Here is a 16,870-nt window from a genome sequence, read left to right as displayed (position 1 = left end):
TTCAGCATTGGGCTTTTGCAGCCACTTTTCTAACCAGTTTGGCTGAACCAAATTACAAAGAAAAAAAGAAAAAGACAGAAAAGATTAAAAAAGAAAAGACAGAAAAGAAAACGGAAGATCAACTGCATTTACTTTTATTCAAGTGTCTTTTTCTTTATTAAAATAGAGAAATGGGGGTACTAGCTCATTTAAGCATAAGTAATTTTCCAAAGAAGATGCAGATGCATTCTGCCACATCATAGTGATGCATCCTGTTGGAATTCCACTCCTTATTTTACAAATATTTCTCCTCAGTCGTAATTTGAGAACTGAAATCAAAACGAGCTTGGAATCTTACTTTTAGTTATATCTATACTTGTATTTGAATTACAGTCATATTTTTTTTTCGAAAATTGCATACATATTTTTTTCTGAAAATTGCTGTGTAGCTAGCAAATTTGGGCAATTGTAGCACGTTAAGAACAGCCTGTGGTGGCAGCATTGGCAATCTGCCCCAGAATTTTTTTAGTGCTGGTTTTAATGTAGTGGTCGTTAATTTGCACAGGCTAAAGGTGTTCCATTTGAAAAATTTGGGGCTTCTAAATTGTGTAGTTGTCTCAATCAACCAATTTGTGTTAGCCCTGAACTGTTACCATAAATTATTTTACTTTTAGTTTAGTATACAGGTTTGCCACCTGTAGTATAGAAGTGCTAAACTGACACGAAAGTGCTATTTTAGTACTGTTTCCGGTATTTTTTTTACTAGCACCGAAAATCGTTGTGTAGCACGCTTTTTGGGTAATTGTAGCACTTTAGGAACTGCCTGTGGTGGCAACACTGGCAATCTGCCCAAGATTTTTTTTTTCAGTACTGGTTTTAATGTAGTTGCTGTTAATTTGTACCGGCTACAAGTATGCTATTTGAAAGACTTGGGGCTTCTAAATTGTGCAGTTGTCTCAGCGTATTAATTGTGTTGCGAGAGCAACACTTTGGTTTTGTCCCGGTTTTTTTTGTTTTTTTTTCTATGCCGCCGATCTCAGCTTATTCCTGGAAACTGGTAAGGGTCTAACCTGTGCGGTTTTTACGGAAAGTGTGGACCTCAGGCCGGATTGATGAATATGACATTACATTTTGGAAAGCTCCGTAGAACTCTTGCCTGGGGCCAAAAAGGATGGTTTTTGCTTGTCCTCGAGCCAGAGCCTATGGTGTGCGAAGTGAAGTGGAGTTATATAGCCTATGTCAGAGAGGAGTATCTGAAGTTGTGCAGCCAAGCTTTCGTTTCATCAAACCATGTTTCTGCTTTCGAGTGGAAAGCTCCGTTCTAGCAGGCAGGCACCAGTTTCAAATTGAAGATGGACTAAAATCTATAAGTGTTAAATATATGCGGTAGTTCCCCGGCCCCACAGCCAATATATCTTCTTTGAGTGATAAATAGAAAAATTTACAGAAACAAAAAAGTGCGATTTTCCCACGGGTCCGAAAGTGCTGCCATCTATTGTTTCTAGCCATTTCTGTTCGTGATTTCAGCTGACTTTACCATTCTTTTTTTTCTACTTGGGATTGCAATAGAGAAATGGTATCAGATATACCTCTTAAACTTTAAAAGTTCTCTCATTGCTAAAGAAATTAGAGCTTATCCTTTGCTCCTTTCTAAGTGGTGGTGTTAGAAAGTTGGCCTCCGGCAAAAAAGTCAACTTTTGAACTAAGACAGATAGAATTTTTTTTTCAATGACAATCGATAGACCTTGATGAGCTGATCAAAGTATATGTCATCCATTTTTTGTTACAAAAATTCCTTCATGACATACACCCGTTTGAAATTTTCAAGGGGTTGACAACTTCAGTGGTAAGGTACACACTTGAACCAAAAATAGGCCGATACCAATTGTGAGATATGTAGGGGACTTCCAAGCAACAGTCGATTATTAGCTTATAATCATCTTTGGCAATGAGGGGTTTGCAACTTTTGCTGATTGGTGTACCTATTATCTGTTTCTGGTGTAATTGATGGTAAGAACAACTTGGTTCCCGATTGTAAGACATGTAGGGGAGTTGTAAGTAATAATCGGCTGTTAGGCTACAATGACTTCAGCGACAAGGGGTTTGCAACTTTTGCTAGTTGGTGTACCCATTATTTGTTTCCGGTGAACTTGGATGTATATCACGGGAGAGGGACTTGTAAGTAAGAATCGGTTGCTAGAGGAGGTTCATCAGAGGCTAAAAATTTGTGCAAATTGGTGCACATCTATGGTATTTGATCCTGAAAAGTCACGAATAGCTTTATAATACCAACTAGATTATATAAGATAATGTTCCAAGTTTCCATCGGTCACGATGTCTACGATTGAAAAGGATAAAGTTCAACTGGCTGCAAACTCAATTTAGTCCCTTCTTCCGATATTCTTTTGCTGTTGTTTTTTCAACGCTGAAGAACTTGATCATGTGATTACTGATTGTGTTCTGCTTTGAATATGCCGTTTTGAATGCTTTGATAGTTTTGACAACTTCAGAATTTAACCGATAGCGAAGAAACAAAACCAAAGTGTTGCTCTCGCAACACTTTTATCGGCGAAGCCGGACAAAGGTTGCCGCAACACTTCACGTTGCCCAGGCAACGTAGGTCTAGTTGAACATTAAATCAGAGATTTTTACAAAAATCAAAACCGTTACTACAATGACATCAAGAATAAAGTTAATGGAGCAATGGATCATAGCCTAGAATATCCTTGTAAACCCCATAGAATATCCTTATAAATAAAAGTACATATTTGAGTTGGGATGGAGCTTGGGAACGTTCCCCCTTCCCCCGAAATATCGCAGATCTTACGATTCTTCCAATATTTTTTTTCGCGTATTGCGAATGATTCCTCCGGAACTGTAAATCAAATTCTAGAAATGTAATATAAAACTGCACAAAGGCTAAAAAAAGAGAGAACAATGGATAATAGCCTAGAATATCAGCTTAGTATAGTTGTGCTTAATAATCAACTTTCTCTTCTTCTTTGAAAAAATTAGTTTTCTTTGTAACACAAAAAAAATGGAAAGAATGAAAGGGAATACAAATGAAAAAGAAAATACAAGGAAAAGGGGAAAGTACAGAGAACATATATACCAAACAACCAATTCTAGCTACCGTTGGAAAAACTACGCCAAAAGAAAAATCATCATTGGTAAATGATCTAGTTCGTTTTCACCCGCAAATTATGGCTTTCCCTAACTTATATTACTTATATTTTGTAAATAATTTATATCATTTTTATGACAAGTTATTTATGATTTATTTATTTAATGACCTTTACCTATGTTTAGTGCTTTTCTCAGAGGAAGACAGTTATAACCAAAACTTTGCGAAATTTCAACATTAAAAAATTTTTGTGCTGATTATTTTAGTTTTTACTTTCCAAAAACTATCTTACAGCATAAATAATTACTTAACTTCTATCATTGTTTATTTGATCAGTAAAATCATTTAAATGTATATCATCAATAATGAAAAAGGAATAATAGGATTGTTAGTTTTTTTTGAATTCACCAGTTATTTGGCGAGACACATTGACCCAACAATGTGTTGGGTTTGTTTATGTACTTAAAGTATGAAAAACGTTTTAATTTTGCTGGCAATAAGATTTTGCTATTTTTGGCTAATAATCCTCGTTGTTAAGAAATATACTTCTAATAATGCAAAATTAAAAGCCGATCCGATAGTTTTTGCAAAAACCTTAAAAAATTGGATGTGTTCAGACAGGGTCTTGAATGGCTCGTTTCGTCATTTTCTGTACAATAATAGTAAACCAGACTTAATGTTATACAAAAAAGGAAGTTTTTTTTTCTTATAAGTACATTTTTTTTTTACTTCAAAGTAGAAAAAAGGCTTATAAAAATTAAAAATTGTTCTTTTCCAGAGGAAGAGACATCGTATGGCACTTAAACGCAGGAGGTGGGCCAAGCAGAAGGAGGATTCTGCAGATTATGCACGTCTTCTTGCTCTGCGTACCAAGGAAGCTCGTGCTGCAAGACAACAAGAACTCGAACGCCGTCGTTCAGCTTCTGTTAGATCAGCAGGACATTAAATCATTTTGAATAAAAGTGGTTAACCAATTATTTTCCTTCTTATTTGTTTCATATATCACTGTAGAGCTTTGGCGTGCTGAACAAGTTTTCATGGAAGGTAGAATATATATATATATATATATATATATATATATATATATATATATATATATATATATATATATATATACCTAGGTATATATACATATACCTAGGTATATATATATATATACCTAGGTATATATATATATATATACCTAGGACCAAGAGTATGTGTAACTTATAAGAGCGGGAACTCATGTTAATGTCGACGAAGAACAACTATGAATGCCACCTAGCATTTGGCATTTTTCTAGTGTAATAATTAGAATAACTAATTTAACCAGTTTGATTGGTAAAATTAGGGTAGTAATAAGTGTCTGATCTCAGATCCTGACAAAAAACGATTACACAATTTGAAAAATGCTAAGTGCCTCCATATGCTACATAATGCTGACATTTTTTTTGCCCCAACAATAACATCAGTTCCCACTGTTTGTCAAAAGTCACCCTCTTTGCCTAGGACCTTAGCCAGAATTAGTTGTTTTTTTTTAAGTCTTTTTGATCAGATAAGTAACTCAAATGAAAACCGCGCAAAAGCTAAGATTGGTGATCTTCATGAATCTGCCATAGGGTCTGAAAATTTTGGACAAGGGACATGATAGATCAAGACATGCAAGTATGCAGGGGAAGAACTATTGATCCCCGCCCTGTCGTCAGAAATTCCCTGACAAACGCTTTTCTGAATATATTTTGTATCTTTTTGCCTATTTTTAATCAATATTTTTCCTCCAAAAATTTCACCACCCCCCCCCCCATCGGAAGAATATATGCTCATTTATATTGTAAACCATGTACATTTCAAAATAGCCATGATTTTCTTTGTTTCTTATGTAATTAGCTTGTTTAACTCCCTCCCCACGCTGTCCTCTCAATGTGAGCCCTTCAAAATAGGTGAGGGATACAAACAGCAGTTAAAATCCACGTTTGATATTGGCAGTATTGTCAGACTAACCACTCCCAAGAAATGCAAAAAAAAAAAATTTCAGCTTCTTTTTTTGCTTTTTGCAAGATTTTGCTTTTTTTGAGAAATGCAAAATTTTAGAGCTTCTCTCTAAAAAAAATCTTCTGTAGATTTTTGCTACAAGACTATTTCTGTATATATAATCTAGAGAGTAGAAAATCAACATTCATGGTTACAAAAATTGTGATCTAGACCTTCAAGCATTGAAAGTGAAAGGTTTCTGGAATTGAATATTTACATCTTCTCAGGATTTCTATACATAAATAATTTAATTAGTTCTTTTGATGGAAGTTTATGAAAAATTGCCTGCTTTGACCAGTGGTATAGTATTTAGCTTTTCCACATGATTAAAAAAAGAGATTAAAACTCGATTATCTTCTTTTGGACAATATTTTGAGACTGAAGAGCCTTCTAATTATGAAACTGTAAGTATTCATCAATACTATGCTTTTTCCCTTAAATGAAATAGTCCGTTAATTAAGTGCTGTAAAGCTTTTTTAAACTAAGTGTTGGCTTTCTTGCACACAGAGCTCATTTGGGTCCAAGCTCCCTCAATAAGTCTACTAGACAATATCTTACAATTTCCTACTTAATTTTAATTTTGTTCAACTTCATTCTTTCCTATTTATTATGTTTTTTAGCTAAGTTTATTTTCGTTAAAGATTTCCTTTCTGAATGATTAATTGCCTTTTCTTACCCCAGTAGTAGTTCATTGTGTTGCTAGAGCAACAGCTTCGTTTTGTTCTATTTTTTGTTTGTTTTTCTTAGTTCCATTACATGTTAGACAGATAGATTTTGATCAGCAGTCCTTGATGGGTTGGTGAAAATATATCTAAGTATGACGACACTTAACCCTCAAGGTCCAAACTGGCCATGCTGATCTGTGTTTCGTGACCATCATGGGATGTTGGGGGCCAGCCCCTCAGGATTCTTTTGAAAAAAGGAATTCTGATTAAAAGTAAAACAATTAGAGACTTCAAAATAGAATTTAGCTGTTAGACCATGCTCATCTTGTCGATTACGGGCTACCAAAATTTTTCTCGTTGGTGTACTTATTTTTTTTTTATATGTATTATAGGAATTCAACGCGGTTACGCAGCGATTATAAATAAAAATGCATCGCAATGATGCGGTTTCATAATTATTAGGCCTATAATAAAGATATTTATATGGCCTATAATATGATATTTTAGGTATTGATCTATAATGATGCTGACAATTGAAAAGGATAAAATTCAAGTGGCTATAAAGTCAGTGTATATTTGTTTTCAACCTCTTATACCATAGTTATCTTAGGCCATTAAGGATTGGCATATTTTGCTAATGGATTCCATAGCATGTGCAAAAACATGCAATAACACAGAAGGACGTGCAAGTATGAATAGGTTGTTAGAGGGCGAGCATCAACAAAAAATGAGGGGTCAGCTTTTGCAATTACCTTTTATTTCTTCTTCTTTCAAATAACAGCACCTATAATCTATAATAATCCTTTTGGCTTCTAGGAGGTTTCTTCTTAATACACAATATAATCATCAAATAAACAAAAAAAAATTTGGCCTTTAACATCAACACAATCTTTATATAACTTTTGTTTGATATATAACTGTTAATGAATTTAATACGCTTGGTTAAGATATAACAAACGCCATAGCATATAACGAAAAAAAATAATTAAGAAACTAGGGAATTGGATGGCTTCTGGTAAGTACGAGTACTCGAACTGCCTGTCCTAGTAATTTAAGGCTTATTGGCTAGCGGGTACAAATACGGCTCCTTCTACTCGTTCTCTTTAATCAAAAGAATTTCAAGACAAGTGGGAGATGGTTATACAGCAATTATGAACTTAAAAGCTTCACAATGAAACGGTTTCTTAATTACAGTAAAAAGTGGTAGCACAATTGTTCTGAAAAGTTAAGAATAGATTTATAGTACTAATTTGGCTCTGTAAGATGATATTTATTAAGTTCCCTACACAGATTCTAGATTAAGAGTTGGATTTGAAACAATTTGGTTGGCAAAGTCGACAAAGAGCTTGTGCTATGCTTCTTATTGCCTTTACTAACTTTGCAAGGCTATGTATATTTAATTTCCAAATATATTTGGCACAACCATGACAATGATCCCCTTGTACCTCAATGCCTGAATATGAACTTCGGCTATATACATAAGTGCTGTTTCTATTAGTTTGGATTATTTTGTTTCTCATTAAAAGATAGAATGAAGTGCCAATTAAAAAGAAACAGCTACAAAAATAGATAAATCGTTTGTAATTAGCCCAGGGATACATCCTGACATTAGGGGTGTGGTGGGGGCGTGACGCAATTGTCATGTTATCGTGTTTTATATTTGGAAATAATGTTGGATTGGGCATCAAATGGTGTTTCTCATTTGTTGTTGTAGTCTATAGTTCAAAAAAGGAATCTTGTACTAAACATCACCTACAGTTTACCAAAAAACAGAAAAAAAAACTTAATAGAAGATATAAACACTTTGATTGCCCCCCACCCTACATACACACATTGAGTGACTCGAGCAGCCCTGTGGATAATCAAAGGAAACATCCTCGAGAAGTTTCATTTTTGACACCCAATGAATTTCAATAGATTTTTGAAGCTCCAGAGGAAATGACACGCCTAATATTACAACTTCCCTGACAGAATATATACACATTTCTTCTAGAAAAATTAAATATCAACAGCTGATTCTTTCAATTAGTAATTTAGTCATTTAGGCAGGTATAGGATCATACGCTTGTGGGATATGGCCAATAAAAACTAAATATAAATAGGTCTATTTCCAATATTGGTCAAAACAATTTTTCTCTGATTTGTTTCTGAATTATTATCTTTTGCCCCTTCCCCCTTGTTGTTATGTTATTTAAGAAGAGCAACCATTTTAGATTACTTTCACAGTCTAATTCCACATTTTATACATTCAAAGTGTGTATTCACAATATCTGGTGTGAATACACAGAAGTGACCATCTCTGAAGTCACTTTGTTCCTTAACAAGAACAGCCACTTTATACTATTTTTAACAGGATCCGTTTTTATGTAGATAAACAAGAGTGTTTACTTAAAGTAGCAGTAGTTTACTGTATTTGAAAAGTACATGGGACAGCTTAATGCTAGAATCATTCTGTAGTAGATGAAAATACATTTCTATTAGAATTAGAGACTAAAAGCCTGAAACAGTGCTAAGACTTCATAGACTAAGATTGCCTTTGTTCAAGTTGGAATAAACACTAACAAATAAGCATCATTTTGTTAAAATCAGTGACAACACTTTCAAAACAAGATCAAGTAATTTGAATAAACTAAAAATTACAATTGAATGCAAGTTTTCGGAAAACAGTGATGAATTAAACAATTAAAATTGGTACACCAGAAACTCCATTTATTCCAGGCTATGTTTTAGCAAGCAGGATAGAAAAGTATTTGCAAGGTTTTCTTAACCGTCTATTCTAGATGAAAAGCAAAATTTTGACTCCTAGTAAGCCTTCATTCCCACTGCCTTCATGCAGCAAACTGCATGTTTCTAATATTCATCAGGTACATATCTTATGAGTATTAAGGGGCAGGGGTATGAGGAAGTTTTCTACAAGTGGAGAAGGACAATCAAAGTGTTTAGGCCCCAAGTTACCTTTCTAGGGCAACATTAGCTTAGCCAAAACAAAACCACCTGGCAAAAACTAAAATAGTGGCTTTGAAATATATTAGACTGATTGCCCTCCCAGGGAGGTAATTTTGTCAAAACCCTGGAGGGAGGTAAAGTTGGAGCCAATTTTACAAAATCAAGGAAAATGAAAGTGAAAAATGAAAAACGAGCCATATAGTACCATATCATAAAGTTTTACTAAAGAAAATTGACCTGTTTCTCTGAATCCTTGAATTATGCAGGTTTATTTTAATTTCAACAAAAAATCTGAAAAACAAGGTTCAACAGGGAGGGGAAAACAGGGGATCGGAGGGGGCAGTTGCCTCCCTACTCCATAGCAAATTACACCCATGTCCTCTCCCCATTCTAGGAAGGATTTTCTAACCCTTTATCCATTTGGTTGAACTTGTGTGTTACAATTGGTCTAAGATCTTACTGTTGAAGTTATTTCTTGGGGATGGGGGGGAAGGTCACAAATAAAAATGCACATCTTTAAGGCAATATATTTCGAAAGGATAGTTTCCCTTCTCTAATATTTGCCTCTGCTGTACCAATCTCTGAGAGGACCCCTCTCAGATTCACTTCATTGGTTTCAATACATTCCAGGAATATTTACTTTCAGTTATGGATCCAGAGGTGGCACCCCCCACGATTTTTCTGTCACCCTCCTTTTTTATACTCTTCTTTAGATAAACTTGTCAATTTGGTAAATTATTAGCACCCATGCCACATTGCACCTCCTCCAAACATTTTGCTCTGGACCCCCCTCCTTTTGTTTACTGACACCCTTCATTAAATGCTGAGCATGAGAGTGCCATGTTTCCTACTAACGAAATTCTATATGTTAGCTGAGTTATGGAAGGCATTACTGTACATGTTTTTTTTTCAAGCAAGACTACTTTTACTTTCAGTAGGACCTGTCATATGAAATTCAAATACTTTGTGGGAATTTGTTTAATTATGAGCTCCACAGACTACAACTAAGCCACTTTTAACACTTTGTGATTGATTTGTCTAATAAATATCAAACAAAAAGAAGTCTTTTGGTTTAACTTAACAAATCAGATGGATTCCAGTATTTAGTTTGATAATTGTCTTTATTTTCTAATAGCATAATTTTCTTGTTATACATGGCTAATCTAACCAGGGAATTTGAACTTCAAATGGCATGAAAACAATAGTTACCAGAATATGTGCAGTGGGATACAGGGTGTATTGACTTGGCAAAGGTACTATACATTCAAAAAGTCTCTAGGTCATCACTGTATAATATAAATGCCTTGATTGACATGTATTATTAAACCATCCTAAAACATTCTTATCATAGGTGAATTAGAGATCAAAACATTGGGGGAAGGGCAAAACAACAAATAGAGCACAAATCCATGGTTGGGCCACAATTTTTCTGAGAAGCAATGATCTCTGAATTAATCTCATAGAGGATATTTCCTATCTCTTAGTGGGCGAGGATTTTGTATTTCTTATATCCACTGGGTAAGAATGCTCCCTGTTCTGTTTTAGCACATGCATTTTAAAACTTATAAAAAAAAGGATGTTGCTTACTGTCATCATGTTTGATATAATTAATAAACATAATGCAATTTATATTTTTATTAGTAATATGGTAAGAAAAATTATTTCAAAGAGAATAATGATAGCCAGCCTACTGAAAAAGTAGTAAAAATACTATCCTTTCCTAGTAGGCTTTTTAGTTCTTCTTTTGTACTAATGCATTTATTCTAAACATTTTGTCTATTTTTCAGATTCCTACCTACCAGATTTTTCTTTCATACTCAAATTGTTCAGACAGAAGAAAACACTGATCACAGAAAAAAAAATAGCTTTTCTAAATTATTCTCATTTGGAATATATGGAAAACATAAGTTAACTTGGACAAAACAGAACTTTTCTTCTATTTTGCTGAATACTATGAATCACTTTAAATCACACTTCCCAGCAATAGAATGTTTTCCCCCACTTGAAATTCTGGTCAACACAAATATTTTCTTTTACAATGTACAATAATTAAAATTTAGTCATCCTCAAGCTCTAATACTAATCCAATTGCTCTGTTTTTTTCTTCCAACTTCATATGAAGCAATTATATTTGATCAGTATTAACCTTTTTCTTCATATGTGTTTATTATTGGGAGTTGAGCATTTTTTTTTTCCTTATATTCTGCTATCTTTTATTTTGTACAAGTTCTCAAAAAATAATGATAATAATTTGTAGTCCTTCAAACATTTGTATACCTTAACTACAGTTCAAACAAGATGGCTTCTCTGCAAGATGAAGAGGTTGTAAACCATTAATTGCATTCAATAATGGTTCTAAGCAAAACTCCCAATTGAAACACATCAAGTGTAGTTCTCAAGAAGTCAAAAGCCAATGGAATTAATTTCCATAATATAATATATATATATATATATATATATATATATATATATATATATATATATATATATATATATATACTGCATAAAAAAATTATTGGAAAGTATGAAAAGTTCAACTTCTTCACCAATCATGTTGTTCCACTGTGGAATTGACTCAGCAAATCTATCATGTTAGCTAGATCAGTTGACAGCTTCAAGATTGGTGTTGACTGTGATTGGAGCAGCAAGTCATTGAAGACTCAGTAGAAGCTTCCAACAGGGTCTATTAGCTGCTAGCCGCCCTTTTTAGCCCTCAAACATGCCTGGCCTGCAAAACATCTAATAACATTGAATGATGAAACCAAACTGTCCAGTATATATGTAAATAGGGATGATCCACTCATGAACTGTGACATGAATATCAAATCAACATTACCTGGCAACATCTAAAGGTTCTTCAACCTTAGTCACTAGAAGATTTAATTTAAGATATATATATATATATATATATATATATATATATATATATATATATACATATATATATATATATATATATATATATATATATATATATATATATATATATATATATATATATAATCATAAAATAAACAAAAATATACATTGATCCTCACAAAGACCCCTGGCCTGTAAAGGGAAAATGAAGCACAGGCAGTGAAGGTGCAACTGCAAGTCATCAGCTCCAAGTTATCCAACTGGGAGCTATCAAATAAAGTGGGAAGAACTTGAAGCTTTTGTGAAGGATTAAGGTGAAATTACATAATCTTCTGAGGCATAATTTATCAGAATTTTCCCTCAAAAAACCTCAACAATTTGCAATTATTATAAAAAGAAATGTGTTTAAAGAAAACCAATACAGGTACTTAAGACAAAAAATGAGCGAAATGCCATATAATCAGCCAAACTTAAAAAAAGGAATTAGTTATGAATGAATAAATAAGATCTAAAAAACATAATCTGAGACAAATGATCAAGTGAAATTTAAAATAAACAAAACTTACAACAAATAAGGGTTATATAATCATTCACTCAAATCACCTAAAGATAGAATCCTGTTATTCTTTACTGAAAATAATCTACAAATAGAAGTGTTCTTATATAATGCCATAAAAAATGAATTAAACCAAGATCTTAGTCAAGAGTATATGGAAAAAACAAACTATATTTTAGAATAACTGCATTTGTGGCTTTCAATTTTTTAAAGGATGCTTTTGATTACTTTTGTCTCTTTGATTTCATATTATTCAGGAAAATAGCACGCTAGTCCCTAAGTAAACTATTATAATGTCAATTGGCAATTTCTTAAGCAATATGCATAGTTTGATATAACAATTTGCAAATCATTAAATAGCTTCTCAGATATTTTTCATGTGTGTTCAAAAGAACAGATTTAAAAAGAAGAGACAATTTGTGAATTCATATTACATATTAAAGTAAAAACATTAAATTGATTGTTTCAAATGTAGCAATTTATATACACAAAAAGAATTCTTAAAAGTTGGAGCATCATTTAACTTTTTAATGCTATAATGAAAAAAACTATTCAAGTTGTATTTTTTTTCAGAGAAGTATGATAACAAAAAAACTCCTTATCCTCCACAAAATCTCAGAGAAAGAAGAGGTGGTCTTGCACAATTTAGAGGTAATCTATTTGGCTAAAAGTTTGACTTGACAATTAATTTTATATCTATTATTTTGTTTATTATGTTTCATTTTTATATCCAAAGTTAAAAAGTTTAGGTTTAAGATAAACTATAATCTTCCTATTGATGTGATTATAACCTTTAGGTAGAGATGATCTATATGTTCCTACTAATTTAAGAATGGTTTAGATACATTGATTGTAGCCAGATAAATGCTAGCATTTTAAATGTACTGACAGTTAATAGTGAAGCCTGATTTGGGACACACATTTAAAGCTTGAGTCTAATTTTGGAAAACTTAATCTAATGCTGGACAATGAATTTGAATGATAGGGAAAAGTATCAAAACATAGACAAACTTAGTCTTGAACAGATTTAATCTAAGACAAATGTTGTGAAGTAGAACAATTGTATTTAAATAGCCTAAACTCTAGTGGTAACTTTTTTTTCTAAATTACAAAGTTGAAAGACACAGTTTTTCAAGATTGCAGTCATCTAATTATTAGTCAATATATGTTACACAATTCTAACTGTCTATAGTATAGGTTAGACTATCCTAATTATCCATAGCTTAGTTAGTTTAGCAAGGGGAAATCCTAAATGTCTAAATCTAAGTACACCATGCCCAAGATTCAAACCGTATTGTCCTTTTTTTAAAGATACATTTTAATCATAATATATTTCTGAGACTAAGGAAACCATAAGTAATGGGGGTCTAATGTAAGCATAATTTTATCTCAACCCCCAAATGAGGTTTAGGCATAGATCAGGGATTTATTTGCAGAAGTAATAATTATTATATTTGGAAAAAGCATTGAGGAGTAGCCTAAGCTACATTGATTTTTTTTTAATCTAGTTCCCACCTTATAATTCAGATTTACCTTGTTTTGTCTAACCATGTCACAACCCTAATAAAGACACAATAGCCTACAAATGAATAGAACATCAACTTATATTTATTATTAGAATTATTTTCAGAACAACAAAAGCCAAATTAATAAACATTAGGATAGTTAAACAAGTTAAATGAAAGCAGAACATTTGAACAATAAAATAAAGATTTCACACAGAAAAATTATTGTTTTCTTTGTTGTCTTGTAAGGTTGTTGGAGTTTTCAGATGCAGTTAAGTGTCTATTATATACAGTTTTGTAGGTTTCACTTTTCAGGTATTCAAAGACATGAGTTATCCCAACAGCTAACTGGTCAGCAATGGGTGTAACCCATGGGTTATTATCCATTCTAATGAATGATCTACTACCTGTCAAGTCTAAATTGCCAATTTCAGGTGGCAGCACTGTGAGATTATTGCCTTGAATGTGGAGCTCTCTAAGCCTTTGAAGGTCACCAATTTCTCTAGGTAGCTCAGTCAGATCATTATTTCTAAGGACCAAAATTTGAAGATTTTTTAATTGTTTAATTTCACTTGGGATTGTAAGAAAATCATTGTCACCCAAATATAAGGCCCTGAGAGTATCTAGCATGAAAAAATTTCCAGGAAGACTTTCTTGATTAAGATCATTATAAGTAAGATCTAATACTTCCAAAGCTGGGAATGCACCAAAACCTCTTGGGAGAGTTTTAAGCTTATTCATTCCAAGGTTAAGAATTCTCAGTTTTGGCATGGATGATATTGATGTTGGCAATTCTTCAACATTATTGTTGAACAAATTCAAAATTTCCAAATTCAGTAAGTTGGCTATGGCAGCAGGGACAGATGTGATTTTGTTATGAGTCAAAGTCAACCTGGTGATATTATTTATGTTGAAAACATCTCCAAGTTCGTCAAAACAGGATACTCCACGATCAATTATATCAATCTCTGCATACTCTTTGCCTTTTGCTTCTTCCAGAAGTTTTTTAAATTTCGACATGTCTATTTGATTTAAAGATTGACGCCCTTTATTGATGAATAAGATAAATTTATAAATTACATTAGTAAAAAAAATATTTTTTTAAACTGATGCATACCCAATGGTTGAAATTGAAACTTTTTGTTTTACTTTTAATAATTTTTAAAAACTTTGCTATGGTTTATTTATTAAGCGGGAATTTCTTTTGAAATTTCTTATTTTTTGAAGAAAAGACGCCCTATCGCGGAGAAAGCAAACTATTGATGGCGAGGTTTTGCAATTCAAAAACTTTTTGAATTTAAATTTTGTATTGCCATTGCTAAAGGTAACTATTTTTACATGGTACATAATTATAAACGATTTTGATTACTTTTTTATTCAAAATCTTAGTGTAGCCTATGATCTTGTTGCCATTGGACTCTTCTGCAAATGTTGGTTTTAGCCCAGGTTTTGGGCAATTTTTTCTAGTCTACTTAATTGACAAATAAGCTAATTTAGGTTTAGAACTTTTTTGTTAAAATTATATTCTATCTACAGGAACAAAGGCCCTTGGCTCCTATTATTGAGTGATAGAGATAATTTAGAAAGCTCAGATTGTCTGATGGTTATGACTAGGCTTATTTGGATTAACTGGATGGTAAAGTTAACTGGGGAAACAATCCCAAAATGCTCATTTGTATTAACCTATTAGGGTAGTAAAAGTATTCACTTTACTTTACACCCCCCCCCCCATTTTGCAAATATGTAGCCCAAGTTATGTGTTCATGGGTGGATCCAGGGGGTCCTGCTCCCCCTAGCCCAAGATCTTTAGCCCTTCTTTTCCTGTTTTGCTTTTTTTAACTCTTTTTCTTTTAGAATAAATTTGTTGATTTGGTCTATTATTTGGTAACTTTGCCACATTGCCCACCCTCCCCCCAAATTTTGCTTTAGATCTGCCCCTGTGTATGTTCCATTCTTTTCCCTAGATTGAACTGGAAATCAGCAATACTGAGAAAATTTGCATATTAGGGGAAGAGAAGGGCTGTAAAATGAAGTGCTTACAAGAATGACAGTAAGATTTTAGGATTTTAAAAAGTTGGTTTCTTAATTCGGTAAATTTTGTTATTGTTCATATTTTAGACTCAAAAATAAAGTGAACATACCACTTGATGCTTTTTCATCTGTTCTTTACAAATATAATAATTGCTTCTATTGTAAATTCAAATTTAAGAACTTTTTGATCTAACTAACCTAATCATAAATATTTTTAGCCCTGAGAAGACATAATATATTATTTTGTCAAAACACATACTTTGATTGAAAATTTACTGTCAAGGAAGAAGAAAATGGCCTAAACAGCAAAATAAAATTTATTTTTCATACTTAATCATGGAAAATCAGTACTTGTGGATCATATAACATTAAAAAAATAGATTTGTAATGAAACAGTAAGTTTGAGACCAATGTTTTAAGCCTTTTTTGTATCCAAAAGCTAAAAATATTTTGGTAATTTTCAAGTGCTTAAATTTGGGTTTGCAATAGAAGCAATTATTATATTTGTAAAGAACATAAAAAAACATCTAGCAGTATGTTCAAATTTATTTGTAAGTCAACAATATGAACAACAAAAAATTTACCCAAAATTTTATATTTTTCATAATTGCACACTAATGCTCAAAGAACATTGAGATGAAAATATATTTTTTCCCTTGCTACATTTTGTTTCTATTCTTTCTAGAAAACCAAGATTTTCTATCGTTTCTCTTTTGGTTCTTATAAAATTAATAAAGATTACAAGCCATGAATAAAGTTTCATCATTTTTGCCATGCTGAACCATGAAAAAAATGTGTATATACTAATTTGGTAAACTTGATAATGCTTTTTGTTCATATAAATTCACTGTTTTTATTCCCAGTGCATTAACTGACATCATCTTCTGTTTATGTTACATATAGATCAAACTCCCCATTGTATTACCTTAAATTGCATTGACCAGTAAGATCAGGTAGTGTTGAGCCTCCTTTAGAGACTCTTGCTAGAGATGTGAGCTTCTCAAGGTTTGGCATCATCCTAATTCAGCTTTCATTCCCCATATGGCTGGTCATGATTGATACTCTTCTTGAATATGACATCTGAGAGACTATTTCATAGTGACAAAGCAAACAGCATTGAAATTCTGAGATGTCATTGACTTCTGGGGATCTTTAGTTTCTGGTTATGTTCCCTGGTGACACTGGAGAGAAAACT

At 32.6% G+C, this 16,870-nt stretch overlaps 3 protein-coding genes across 4 annotated transcripts in view; 2 read left to right on the top strand and 1 right to left on the bottom strand.

Annotated features, from left to right (window-relative positions):
* LOC136035617 (small ribosomal subunit protein eS6-like) overlaps window positions 1–4,080 on the top strand; it is a 33,947-nt gene extending 29,867 nt beyond the window's left edge. Inside the window, exon 5 of the mRNA XM_065717503.1 lies at window positions 3,882–4,080. Within this exon, the coding sequence (XP_065573575.1) occupies window positions 3,882–4,049 (168 nt within the window). The 3' untranslated portion in view covers window positions 4,050–4,080. The remainder of the gene's footprint in view (window positions 1–3,881) is intronic.
* A 9,649-nt stretch (window positions 4,081–13,729) lies between these two features.
* Window positions 13,730–14,702, bottom strand: LOC136035614 (ras suppressor protein 1-like). The gene has a single exon (XM_065717500.1). The coding sequence runs from the start codon at window positions 14,662–14,664 to the stop codon at window positions 13,867–13,869; it is 798 nt and encodes a 265-aa protein (XP_065573572.1). The 5' UTR covers window positions 14,665–14,702; the 3' UTR covers window positions 13,730–13,866.
* A 152-nt stretch (window positions 14,703–14,854) lies between these two features.
* The window catches only part of LOC136035613 (protein lin-54 homolog), a 33,442-nt gene continuing 31,426 nt past the window's right edge, over window positions 14,855–16,870 (top strand). Inside the window, exon 1 of one of the 2 annotated variants that reach the window (XM_065717498.1) lies at window positions 14,855–14,968. The gene's annotated coding sequence lies outside the window, so the exon portion shown is untranslated. The remainder of the gene's footprint in view (window positions 14,969–16,870) is intronic. The other variant, XM_065717499.1, reaches the window with a different exon arrangement.

This window comes from Artemia franciscana, chromosome 14 (assembly GCF_032884065.1).
Source record: "Artemia franciscana chromosome 14, ASM3288406v1, whole genome shotgun sequence".
NCBI lineage: Eukaryota > Metazoa > Arthropoda > Branchiopoda > Anostraca > Artemiidae > Artemia > Artemia franciscana.
Note: the sequence above shows the minus strand (reverse complement) of the source record. Positions and strands in the feature narration are given on the sequence as shown.